At 37.6% G+C, this 13,964-nt stretch overlaps 1 protein-coding gene across 4 annotated transcripts in view; it reads right to left on the bottom strand.

Moving 5' to 3' along the window:
* Camk1d (calcium/calmodulin dependent protein kinase ID) overlaps nucleotides 1–13,964 on the bottom strand; it is a 393,094-nt gene that overhangs the window by 134,438 nt on the left and 244,692 nt on the right. For all 4 annotated transcript variants that reach the window (XM_047520560.1, XM_047520558.1, XM_047520559.1 and 1 more), the window contains one exon: nucleotides 7,971–8,045. In XM_047520560.1, the coding sequence (XP_047376516.1) occupies nucleotides 7,971–8,045 (75 nt within the window). The remainder of the gene's footprint in view (nucleotides 1–7,970; nucleotides 8,046–13,964) is intronic.

Raw genomic sequence — 13,964 nt, 5'->3', positions numbered from 1 at the left:
AAAATGTTTCTGGGAACACAGTGTATAAATTATGAATACAATATCCCCATGAAAGCTAACACCAGAGACCTCCCAACCAGGGAGCTGTTCAAACAGCTTCACGCACAAGCCAACAGAGAACATAAACCATATTTCCTCTTGGAAGCTGCATATATTTTCATATCTTGGGCTACTTGGGAACCAAATTAATATTCTTTAAACAACATGAATTTAATTCTTCATTTTTCAAGCTCAGCAGGTAGCTGGTTGTACGTATTTGAAAGCCATCATGGAATCAATGAAATATTACAAATATTTGTATCTCACGTGGAATAAGTACAATGTAACAAATCACGACAATGATAAAGTGCACCCATCCATTCATTAATTGAAAATATTATTTAAGAAAGAAATGTGATAACTCTTGTTAATGGAATGAAACGGTTCTAGCACATTCCTATGATATTGGTGAGAAGACTTATTATTTTCCCTCACAAATCACTATACGCTAGGATACTTTCTAGTTAGCTCTGCTTTTAGAATACTTATTAAGTCACAATTAATAAAGTTTTCCTGGTAAACTGAATTGTTCACATTAATAATACCTACAAGCCAGGCACAATGGCACAAGCCTGTAATCTCAGCAGCTTAGAAGGCTGAGGCAGGAAGGTGACAAATTGGGTAACTCAGTGAGACCACCTAAAAGTAAAAAGGACTAGGGATGTAGCTCAGTAGTAAAATACCCCTGGGTTCAGCCCCCAGTACCACACACACATACACACACACACACACACACAAAGTTCCTACAGGAATTTTCTTCCTAGAAAGGGCTGTGTATTACATCACATTAGCCAGGAGTACACACTGGGTAGAGCAGATGCTCCAACCTCTCTGATCAGGTTCTTCATGTAGAATTGGGATAATACAAACTCCTAAGTTTGTTGTAAGGCTACATAAAGAAACAAATTTGTGCTACCATTATTCCTTTTCTATGTGATCCTATTAATTGAACAAACAGTAATCAAGTACCTACCATAAGGTATAAGCAGTATTCTGGCAGACAGGAAAGCACAGTAACTTTTCTAAGATGGTGACAGCACTCTGGAGAGAGATCAAGTTGGGGTGGGGCAGGGAATGGAGGGGCTTGTGGCAGGAACTGGAGGAAGCAGTTGCTCTTTTGTACAGGAGGGCGAGGGACATATCTCAATGAAAAGGTGACATTTGGCAGAAACTCCAGTATTTCCCTCGTTCTGAGAGCGCTAAGATCTGTGAGGGGTGGTGTTCCAGGCAAAGAGAAGAGCAGGAACAGAGGATCCTGAGTGGTGCAAGCAAGGTGATCCTTGAGGAACAGCAAGGAAGGTGTCTGGCTACAGCTGGATGGGAGAGAGAGAAACGGGAGAGAAGGTCTGAGGAGTTCCCAGGGGCCAGGACAGACGCAGCCCTGGAGGCCACTGTGAAGACCGTGTGCTTGGCTTAGATGGGATGCCAAAGAGAGATTTCAACAAGGGCAGGCAAGGCCTGGCTACCACACTAAGAGAGAACAGCACAGTGGGGAGGGCTTGGGGGAAGAGCAGGTCTTCCGTCTGATGATGCCTTGGGCCAGGGCGGTAGCGGAGGAGAAGATGAGAAGTGATGGGATTTGCTATAAATCATGAAGTTGGTGACCACTGGATCTGCCAGTGGGTTTGTTGGGTGTAAGGGAAAAGGATATGTTAAGAATTGACTCCAGGTTTTTGGCCCAAGAACCGGAAGAACAGAGTCGTCAGTTGCTAAGATGAGATAGACATCAGGAGAAGCAGATTTTGTTAAAAAAAAAACTCAAATTTACTTTGGATATGAGAAGTGAGTGATGTTTATTACACAGCCAAGTGGAACCACTGAGTAGACAGTTGGATATAACAGCCTGGAGTTCCAGAGAGGAGGCCAGGCTGGAGATAGAAATTCAAGTTAACCACATATGAAAGTTAATTCAATAGCCATATAATCTAATTCTTTTTTAAAAAAATATTTCTGATGCATCCTTTCAATTATTTCAACTTTAAGCTTATTTTCCTGCTCAAGCTGTTATAGATGTGAAAGGGGAGAAGGTAAGGGATGTACTTCATTATCTCCAAATATATGGATTGATATTCCACAAGCAGAGTCAGATGTGAAATAAACTCAAAACAAACTGACTTTTCATCTATAACTGATCTCATTGTCATACTGACCCTCCCACTGTCTACAGGAGAATGTCCCCAAAAATAGCATTTTGAAAAAAGGTAGCTGTTGAAAACCCCAAATAAAGTTTTAATATAAATAAATAAAATAAAGACATGCTGTCCATCTACAACTACAAAACATATTTTAAAATAACAATATTATTTAAAAATTCAAATACAGACCTCTATAAACAGTCAAGTCTCTTTTTCTTCATAGAGACAAATATGCTATAATACTCAGAATCAAAACAGCAATTTAAAAAGTAATAAAATTAGGGTACTGAGCATCCTCTATTATATTTGAGTTTCAGTGTTCAATCTTATGTTTCCTAGGAAACAAAAAACCTGCCAGGCACAAATATTGCAAAATATAGTCCCCTAAAATGTTACATTCTAAGTATTCAGAAGTCGAGAACTTTCTAAGCTTCCAAAAACAAAAGCAAACACAAACAAGCAAACAAACCAACAAAAGCCACTTTCCACTGATCCAGACCCACTTCCCCAGAAAAATGGATTCTTGGGAACAAAAACTATTGAGCCTTGCCAAACAAAAACCAAAATACAATAACCAAAACAATTATACAGTCCACAAAATCCTCAAACCAAACCACTGACTTTCCCCATAGATTTTGATATATCAGTGTTTTCTGTCATTGTTTTTTTCTTTTGATTTCTTTTTTTATTGTTTCTTTTTATAAATCTCACTAATTTAGATCATTAATGGAAAAGAAGAAGGAATAAGAGAGGTTAATTTGAAAATATTTCTGAACTGACAAAATATATTAAAGACATAATTAATATTATTATTAATTATATTAATATTAAGGTACACTTAATATTTTAAACTAAACTGTCAAAGTTTTACCAAATAGAATTCCTTTGGGGACCAACTAGAATTAATGTAAATTGTGATGACATGATTGTTAGATAAAAATAAATACACAAAACAACTACTGGAACTCATAAGTGAATATAAAAATCAATTGCATTTTATATGACAGCAGTGAGCAACTAGAAAAATGAAATAAAATCCATTCATAATAGGATTAACAAAATGAAATATTTTAGAATAACCTAAACAAAGATATGGAAGGCCTACATGCTGAAAATTACAAAACATGATGGAGAGTAATAAAAGATCTAAATAAATGGAGAGATTGGTGATATTTATTAACAGAGAAGCTTAATTTCTTAAAGCTTTCAATTGTTACCAAACTGATATACAGATTCAGTGTAATCCCAAATGAAATTCCCACATTTTTTAGAAGTTGATTGTAAAATCTATATGAAAATAGAGACAATCTATTTCAAGAACGTCAAAGCTATTTTAAGAAAAAATAACAAAGTTGGAGGACTTACACTACCTAATTTCAAGACTTAGCAAAAAATGACTGTAAACAAGGAAGTTTGGTAATGAAAAAAAATGAACAGATATAGAGAGTAGACCAGGATAAGGAGTACAGAAATTAACCAGTCATCTATGGTCAACTGATATTTTCCAAAGTTACAAAGGCAATTAACTGGGAAAAATAAGTCTTTGCAATAAATAACTGATAATTGAATATCCCTACAGAAAAAAAATCAATCTTATCTAACTTCACACCATAAAAATTAACTAGAAATTGATCTTGAAATATACCTAAATGGAAAAGCTAAAATTATTATAAACTTTCTAAAAGAAACAAAATTTGCAACTTGGCTTAAGTAAAGACCTCATATAGACACACAAAAAAATCATTAGAAAAAAACAAATTGAACTTTATCACAACTAAAACTTGCCCTATTCAAAAGGTTACCATTAGGAATTAGGCAACAATTTCTTAGGTATGATAGCAAAGCGCGTAAGCAACAAAGGAAAAAATAGACAACATCAAAATTAAAACATTTTGTGCTACAAATGATACTATCAAAAAGTAAAAAGAAAACCCAAAGAATAGGAGAAAATCTTTGTAAATCCCATATCTGATAAAGGACTTACGGACTCTCTGAAGAAGTCTTACAACACAACAATAAAGTTACTTAATTTAAAAACAGATAAGAATTTGAACAGGTATTTCTGTAAGAAAGGTACACTAGCAGCCAATAAACACACATACAAAATGTTAGTCATCAGTCAAATCAAACCAAGAGATACTAGTTCACACCTACAGATGGCTAACATCAGAAAGACAGACAGTAGCAAGTGCTGGCAAGGCTGGAGGAAGGTAGGAATCCTCGCACCAGGCCCAGGGCTGGTAAAACAGTACCATCATTTTGGACAACAGCCCTTAAAATGTCAAACACATATTTACCATTTAACCCAGCAATTCCATACATAAGTAGGTACCCAAAGGAAATGAAAATCTGTAAGCAAACAGGCCTCATGTCATTATTCATAACAAACAGCACAAATAAACTAAGTCTTTACTAACCAATGAGCTGATAAATAAAATGCAGTGAATCTATATAATGGGGATATTATTTAGCAATAAAAAGGAATGTAGCCCTGAAATATGCCAAATGAATGAACTGTGAAAACATTTAAGTTAACTAAAAGAAGCAGGTCACAAGAGACTGTGTATTGTATGATTCCATTTCTATGAAATACCTAAAAACAGGTAAATCCATAGAGACCAACGGAGGAGACTGCCAAGGATCAGGGAGGGAGGAAACGGAGTGACTGTTAATGTACACAGGGTTTCCTTTAAAAGGACAGAAATGCCCTAAAATTAGGTTGTGCAGATGGTTGTATCTATAATTTTTAAAAAATATATTTATTTGTACACCTTAAATTAGTGAATAATATTGTATGTGAATTATATATCAATAAAGCCTTTGTTTTTTTAAAAAAAGCATCATTTAAGGAAAAAAAGCTACAAAATGGGAGGAAATATTTACATTACATGTATCTGACAAAGGATAGAATATACAAAGAACACATACAGCCCAATAATATAATGATAATCCAACAGAGACTTGGGAAAAGTTTTGAAATAATTTTCTAATAAAAAAGATGTACAAATGACCAATCAAGGCACAAAAAGCTAATCATCATAATTCATCAGCAGGGAAATACAAATTAAAACCATTCCAAGATTCTGAAATACCACTACACACCCATCAGAATGGATTGAAGAGAACACTAAAAACTTCAATAGTTAGCAAGAATGTAAAGCAAGAGGAATTTACCTACAATTTTTTTTTACATAAAAAGTGGCATTTCTTAAAAAGTTAAACACAATATTTACCGTACAACCCAGTCATTCTATCCAAACGTACATCTACAACACAGAAATTTGTATGTAAATGTTCATAGATTCATAATAGTCACCACCCAAATGTCTATTATTGGACAGTGGATAAAACATGAAATGTCTACACCAGAATATTATTCAGTGATAAAAAGGAATGAGGTACTGGGGACATGATACTATATGAATGAATGTCAAAATCATGAGTAAAGAAAGCCAGACACAAAAAAGGGACACACTATATGACTTGATTTTAATCATTTCTAGGGAATGAAATCAGTGAGGCTATTACTGATTGGATCATGGGCAAAGGAAGGAAAACTTCAAAGGCCACAGAAATCTTTTGAAATAACAGAAATTTTCTGTTCCTTGACAGTTTTCCACACATTTGCACATTCACCACTTGCTATAGTTCTCTAATGTAAATATTATTATTATTTTCATTTCTTCCCACTGTGGAAACTGGTACTCAAAGAGACCCAGTCATTTGCCCAAATTTACCCAGTTAGTAAGAGGCAGAGCTGAGATTTATGTACTTGGGGTACTTTAACTGATATTCAGTATATTTCCATACACTCAAAATATATTTCACTTTGGATTCAAGGATTAATACTTTCCACATTAGCAATAAAAAAGTACCCACTTAAATACATACATTTTGTGGGATTTTTGCTTGTCACGGAAATGTCACATTCTTATTAGGTGATATATATATATATATTATATATATATATATAGTCTTTTTTTTTTAAGATGCTAGGGATTGACAGTGGTGCTCTACCCCAGCCCTTCTTATTTTTTATTTTGAGATGGGACTCACTAAATTGTCCATGTTGGCTTTGAACTTGAGATTCTCCTGCCTCAGCACCCTGAATTGATTACAGGTAAGCACCACCATGCCCAGCTCACTTGAATCTTTAAAGAGCAGACTCTGTAATAAAAGTCATATGCGCTTCCAGGATGTGTTCCCAAATTTGGAGAAAATTATTGGAAATGGCCCTCTGGGAAAACCGAGAAATATGGCAAATCAAAAAACAAAGAACAGGAGATGAGGAAAAATTATACTTAGGTAATTGGAGAGTTAACATTGAACCAATCAGTTAACTGCTTATAATAGTAGTCTCCAGAGAAAAATCAGACAGATGCTTTTCGACTGAACATTTAAAAAATATTTACACAAAATGTCATAACCTACTAAAATATTTTAAAAATAATAAATGCAGTGATGGACTGGGTGTGGTAGCACAGGCCCATAATCCCAGCTACTGGGGAGGCTGAGGCAGGGAGAGTGAATGTTCAGGGTCAGTCTGGGTAACTTAGTAAGAGCTTAACTCAGAATTAAAAAAGTAAAAAGTCAGGCACAGTGGCACACACTGGTAATCCCAGCTACTCTGGAGGCTGAAGCAGGAGGATCACCTATTTGAGGATAGCCTCAGCAATTTAGCAAGACCCTAAGCAGCTTAGCAAGAACTTGCTTCAAAATAAAAGGGATAGGGATGTAGATCAGTGAGAAAGCACCCCTGAGTTCAAACACCAGCACTAAATAATAAATAAAACTTAGAAAGGGGCTGGGGGGTATAGCTTAGTGTGCAGTGATGAGCACTTATTTGTATCCCAACATGATCCCGACTTAATATGTGGTTTAAACACTCATAGGAAGAGAGGAATACATGAAAAATAAACTGCTACCTTACACATCAATTCTTCTGCAAACCTTTGGCAAGTCAATGTCTGAAAATCATTAATAAATAATGAAATTAAGTGTATATTTTGATCTTCATCAAAAATCCTCTTCGGTCATAAAGTTCAATAATGTGATATTCCAGAATTTATTTTCTCACATCCTGGCCAAAGCATAACATCCTGTTGCACTTTCCAAAATTCCAGAACCTCAGGATGGTCCCAGAATCGTAACACTTAAAGTGTTACAGGAGTCGAGATGCCGGTTTCAACTTAAATTTTTTTTAAAAAAGCATGCTCCAGTAAAGTTTCTATCTGAGTATTGGGTTTATTACGTCTTCCCTCCTGGTCATCTCCAGTTTTGCTAGAATGCAGAGGTAATCTAATGGAGGCTATAATGCCCTGGTCTGATCCAGTGGTACTTTTCTCCTGTCTGGCTCGGATACCCCCTTCAATCTCCTGTACGTGTATCTGCCAGGGAAGAGGAGGGAAGGGACAGAGTGCACCGCTGCCATCTGCTTCCCTCCCCCGGCTTCCCTGGAAATGAAGACAAGGGTGGGAGTTTCTCCTAGAGACTGGAGCAAAGTGTACCTCACGGTGGGCCCACTGAAGTGTCTTCAGGCAGCAGCTTTTGAACCTGGCACGTTAGAAAGCAACAGAGACACCCAGCAATGGTAGCATGGGATCCTCTGCAGGATTTCCACTCTAATCTAGCAGAGGCAGACTAGTCCCAGTGACTAGTCCCAGGCTCCAGACCTGTCCAGGCTTCTCGGTGCCCCCGCAGGTCTCTCCACTGTCTTACCCCGCCCACTGCATCCTTTTATTTCAACATTAGCATTTATGATCCTGTTTGCCTTCATCAATTAAACAAGGTACTTACAGCTGCATGACCAAGTACAGGTGATTTGGGCTTTCATAAATGTCTTCCAGGGCCACTATGTTTTCATGCTTAATCCTAGAAGGAAAAAGAAAGCACACTGGTAAACACAACTAGACATGAAAACTTATAAAAACCGATGTCGTTACAGCAAAAAGTTCTAAGACAGACTCAAACTCCTGGATGACATATGTAAGACTTGTCCCAAAACTTTTTTCAGACTATTTCTCTTAACCGTTCTTCTCCCTTAATCTCTGCTCCTCTTCTTTCCTAAGTATCTAGACACTAAAGTTTAGCAATAATTTAACTATTCCTGCTTCCTATGTATTGCCATAGACCAAATTTGTCAACATCCTATTATCTTGCAGGACCCAGCTCTAATGGCTGAGCTCCTGAGTGAAATCTAACTGCTGTCTTCTGCTGTCGCACAACGCCATCCATCACAGACCAGTTTGAACTGTCAGTTGTGTGCACATCCATCTTTCATAATAGCCTATGTGTTCCAGGGAACTGTCTCAGGTTCATGGACCCAGTGTAGGCAAAAGAAAACCAGCCTGATCCTTTTACTGGGGTTCGTGTTTACCACACCACCACATGTCAATTCAGGGTCCCAAGTGAAGCAGACCAGTGCCATTCACAGTGTGGCTCCCAACAGCCAGTCCCAGAATCTCCTGGGAACTGGGTAGAAATGCAAATTCTCAGTCCCATCTGGGTGATACAAAATCAAAATGTCTGAGCGTATAGCCCAGGAATCTGTATTTTAATAAGATCCTCTGACAACATGTATGCACAAAATAGAGCTTGAAAATATTATATTAAAAGCAATCCTAAGTAGCAAGAATGAAGCAGGGGGTATTGCAATACCAGATCTTCAACTCTACTACAAAGCAATAGTAACAAAAACGGCATGGTATTGGTACCAAAATAGACAGGTAGATCAATGGTACAGAATAGAGGACATGGACACAAACCCAAATAAATACAATTTTCTCATACTAGACAAAGGATCCAAAATATGCAATGGAGAAAAGATAGCCTCTTCAACAAATGGTGCTGGGAAAACTGGAAAACCATATGCAACAGAATGAAATTAAACCCCTATCTCTCACCCTGCACAAAACTCAACTCAAAATGGATCAAGGACCTCGGAATCAGACCAGAGACCCTGCATCTTATAGAAGAAAAAGCAGGTCCAAACCTTCAACTTGTTGGCTTAGGATCAGACTTCCTTAACAGGACTCCCATAGCACAAGAAATAAAAGCAAGAATCAACAACTGGGATAGATTCAAACTAAAAAGCTTTCTCTCAGCAAAGGAAACTATCAGAAATGTGAAGAGAGAGCCTAGAGAGTGGGAGAATATCTTTGCCACTCATAGTTCAGATAGAGCACTAATTTCCAGAATCTATGTAGAACTCAAAAAATTCTACACGAAGAATACAAATAATCCAATCAACAAATGGGCTAAGGAAATGAACAGACACTTCACAGAAGAAGATGTACAAGCAATCAACAGATATATGAAAAAATGTTCAACATCCCTAGTAATAAGGGAAATGCAAATCAAAACTACCCTAAGATTTCATCTCACCCCAGTTAGAATGGCGATTATCAAGAACACAAGCAACAATAGGTGTTGGCGAGGATGTGGGGAAAAAGGAACACTCATACATTGCTGGTGGGGTTGCAAATTAGTGCAGCCACTCTGGAAAGCAGTATGGAGATTCCTCAGAAAGCTTGGAATGGAAACACCATTTGACCCAGCTATCCCACTCCTCGGCCTATACCCAAAGGACTTAAAATCAGCATACTACAGAGATACAGCCACATCAATGTTCATTGCTGCTCAATTCACCATAGCCAAATTGTGGAACCAACCTAGATGCCCTTCAGTTGTTGAATGGATAAAGAAACTGTGGCATATATATACAATGGAATATTACTCCGCAATGAAGAATGATAAAATTATGGCATTTGCAGGCAAATGGATGAAATTGGAGAATATCATGCTAAGTGAGATAAGCCAATCTCAAAAAACTAAAGGACGAATGATCTCGCTGATAAGTGGATGAAGACATATAATGGGGGGTGGGAGGGGTTAGCATTAGGTTTAGGGTTAGGTTTAGGGTTAGGGATAAGGAGAGCGGTAAGAATGAAGGAAAGAAGGACTGTATAGAGGGAAAATAGGGGTGGGAAGGGTGGGGGGGAAGGGAAAAAAATAGTGAATCAAACATCATTGCCCTATATAAACGTATGATTACACAAATGGTATGCCTTGACTCCATGTACAAATAGAGAAACAACATGTATCCCATTTGTATTCAATAATAATAAAAATTTTAAAAAATGAAAATATTATATTAGACCAGTGCTTCTCAAACTTCAGGGTGCCACAATGCAGATCCTGATTCAGTGGGTCTGGGTGGGACCTTAGCATTTATATTTCTCACCAGCTCCTCCCCCAGAGAAGCAGATGAGGATGCTACTGGGCTGAGGACCACCCTCTAAGTAGCCAAGTCCTAACTGAAGCAACCCAGGAGCAGCAAACAGCCTTAATCCCCCCCCTACAACTAACCATCAAGAGTAGTTTCTACTCAGAATGTCAGGTGCCATATTGATTTAATGCATTTGAGAGAAGAATCATTTCATTACTCAGTGAGTTAATTAGTTCTTACCATGAACAAGCCCATCACTGAAATGGCTGCTGAACCATTTAAAATCAAGCACGTAACATGCAGATTCTTGTGAACCCCTTGAAAGCGGAGACTACATTATTCATGCTGTTTCTCCTTTGCGCCTAGCACAGACCTGCTTAATAAACATTTGCAGAATGAACAAATGATGTTTAAAGGTTGTTTCCTCTAAACAGCAAGGGACAACATTAGGTATATTGTCACAGAAAATGTAAGCAGTTTCCCCACGTGTGAGATGTCGTCCTCTGAAAAAGAAGTTTATAAACTAGAATATATTGGTTTGCCTTTGAGTTGAAAGAACAAGATAATTAACTAAAAGTGGCAAGGCCTTGCTTTGATTTCTACAGCTCTTATTAATTAATGCAGTTGTTTTGTTGGAGCTGAAATAATTATACTAGGTTCACGTTTCACCTGATTGCCATGCACAGCACCTACTTATTTATTTGTAAGTGGTGGTTACTGCATGACCTGAGTAAAATAATATCAGCAATAAATTATTGCAATTTATCAAACAAACTATGCTACTGAGGAAACCCAGAAAGCGTAACTGGGGACTGCCAACATCCTAGACATTTGTGGCATTACCATTATTGGATATACCCAAAAGAATATGACCACGAAAGGTAAAACACATCATGTGGATTCTCTTTTTTTGAAATTTAAAATATTTGCCATGAGAATCGTCACAGGCGCACAAGTACTTTTATTCGGTCAAAGTAATGTGGGAGCTAATTAAGAGTCTCTATTAATGGAAATTGGGAGGAATGGGATTTACACAGAGGATAGCTAGGTAAAATACAGAGCACAAAGTTACATTTGAATTCTAAATAAACAACAAACATTTTTAGTATAAGTATGTCCCAAATATTGCATTGTTTTTACCTGAATTTTGAACATAACTGGATATCCTGTGTTTTCAGGTGCTGAATCTGATCACCCTAGTTACACAAGTCCCTCAGTGACTCTCTGAACTGGGCTAGAGATTGGCACCGGTGATTCTGGCTCTCCTTGGAGGTTGAGTCAAGAAGCTAGATGTTTGAAACCTAGCATTCAGTCATTGAATAGTTAACACAGATTCAACACCACATGAAGAGCCCACTGTGCACAAAGCACCTGCCTAGCCAAAATGGCAGACTAACAAATTCAGATTGCGATCCACCCCCGTGTGGGATGCATGGGGTAGAGAAAGCAAAACCTATTCAACCTGACAGGTTTTATGGGAGTGCTGCCTTGAAATTAATTTTAATCCATGGGAGCATTCCAGAGAGGAATTACAGATAGGAGGGACCATCTCAAATAGCAGTCTTGCAATGTTTACAGAGATGCCGTCTTACTGTGCACCCCTCTTAACTCACATATCAGTGAATTGGGCAATCAAGCAGTCACTGAGTTTCCGTTATATGTCTGGCAGCACACAAGAAAATTATAAAATAAGGTTTTGCCCTCAAAAAGATTATCATCTAGATGAAGAGAACCAGAAAGCAATGAGAAAAGGATTCAATGCTGAGTTCTGCAGAATTGCCCTTAAGGTCAGAGAAAGCAGAGTCCTGCATAGGTCAGAATTATGGAGGTCTCAGGAAAATAGCAGGGGTTGAGCCAGGATGGGTAAGATTTAAGGAAGCATACTTGAGACATTTCAAATAAATGCTAAAAGGACCTCTTAACTGTCTCTTCAGAAAAGTGGGTTAATTAGCTTGGAAGTGTTAGGACATGGCAAAAGAAAACATTCTAGGGCTGGGGCTATAGTTCACTGGTAGAGAACTTGCCTAGCAAATGGGAGACACTGAGTTTAATCCTCAGCACCACACAAAAATAAAGAAATAAAATACATATTAATAAAGAAAGAAAAAATTCTAGCCTCTCACATCTGTTTTCAGTTACCTTGTTCCATCCTCAGGGCCCTTTATGATATACAAAAACAGAACGTAAAATATAAAAATTATTTTAGTACATAGATTGTCTTAACAAAAGGCCATGTGAACATCTGTACATTTCTAAGACTGGGCAGAATCTATCCTACACAGATGCCTACCCCACACTGAATTTCCTCCTCTCATTACTCATTCAACAAATATTCATTGGGTACCCACCAGGAACCACTTGCAGTCTCACACATTATGAATCTAGGTAGCCAAGACATAAAGGGAGACAAGTATTAGCCTCCATGAGCTCACACAGGTGATAGCTAAAATCCTTCCCAGGAAGTCTGTCTCATATTCACCAGAAATTGGCCTCCTGGTAATTAGTTGTTAGTCTTGGAAGCAACAGAGAATAAGCTTATATTGTCTTTCTGCAAATATTTGAGGGTTATAATCTTGCAATACGGTTGATAGACCCCTCATCACCCTATTGTCACTCATTTGTCCAGACTGTGGTATTCTGAACTGAAAGGAATGATCCCAATGTAAAGTATGGCAAACAAGGGGCATGGCAAACAGTGTATTTGGTACCTATTTGTTAAATGAATGAATAATCTTAAGCCAGAGTCAATTAAATCACCAGATCATTTTTACTTGAGCTTCTACCAAGATTTCCCTTCTGACTCAGACTTTAGAGCTTTAAAGTTCTCATGGTTAGCACTGTTAAATTCAATCCTTTTGGGTCCCATGCAGTACTCCAGGTATCCAGCAGTAGTGTGAATCTTCAGTCATTCAATTATTGTATATATTTTCCCTCCCAACCTTGGGCCATTTGCATATTTGGTACACAACCATCCCATATATGTTCCTCCAAATTCCTAATTAAGATTTTAAGTGGAAAGGTCATATGAAAGAACTCCATGGTACGCCACCAGAGACCCCCAACAAGATAAATGACATTAATCAGCTGGCTTTGATTGCTGTCGAGTAGCAAATCCAGTAGTGCTATCTCCAGCTCATATTTTAACATCCTATCCATAAGGAGACAACTAGATGCTTTGCTGAAATGGCATTCCTCAGCCCTACACATCACATAAGACTATTTAAAAGGGAAATGGTAAGTTTGGGAAGATTTGTTCTTAGTAAACCCACGTTAGCTCCTAGCAAACACTATTGTCTTTACTAAACGATCACAAGCCAGCTGCTTAATTTTCTATTCCAGAATTTTACTGTGCATTGAAGTCAAGCTTCTCAGTCTATAGATCTCATTTCCTACCATTTTATGTTTGGAAAATTTGATGACATCTCTGAGATTGTTTTCTCAAACATCTCAACTGTGATTCTTCTGTGATAAATGCAATTTCCTCAGTCCCCTGGGATATAACATATCATCTCAATCTAGTGATGAACAAATTTTATAACTTTCTTTAGATGCTACTTATGTAG

This window comes from Sciurus carolinensis, chromosome 12, assembly GCF_902686445.1.
Source record: "Sciurus carolinensis chromosome 12, mSciCar1.2, whole genome shotgun sequence".
Classification (NCBI taxonomy): domain Eukaryota; kingdom Metazoa; phylum Chordata; class Mammalia; order Rodentia; family Sciuridae; genus Sciurus; species Sciurus carolinensis.
The sequence above is the reverse complement of the archived record's forward strand: the minus strand, read 5'-3'. Positions and strand labels throughout refer to the sequence as shown.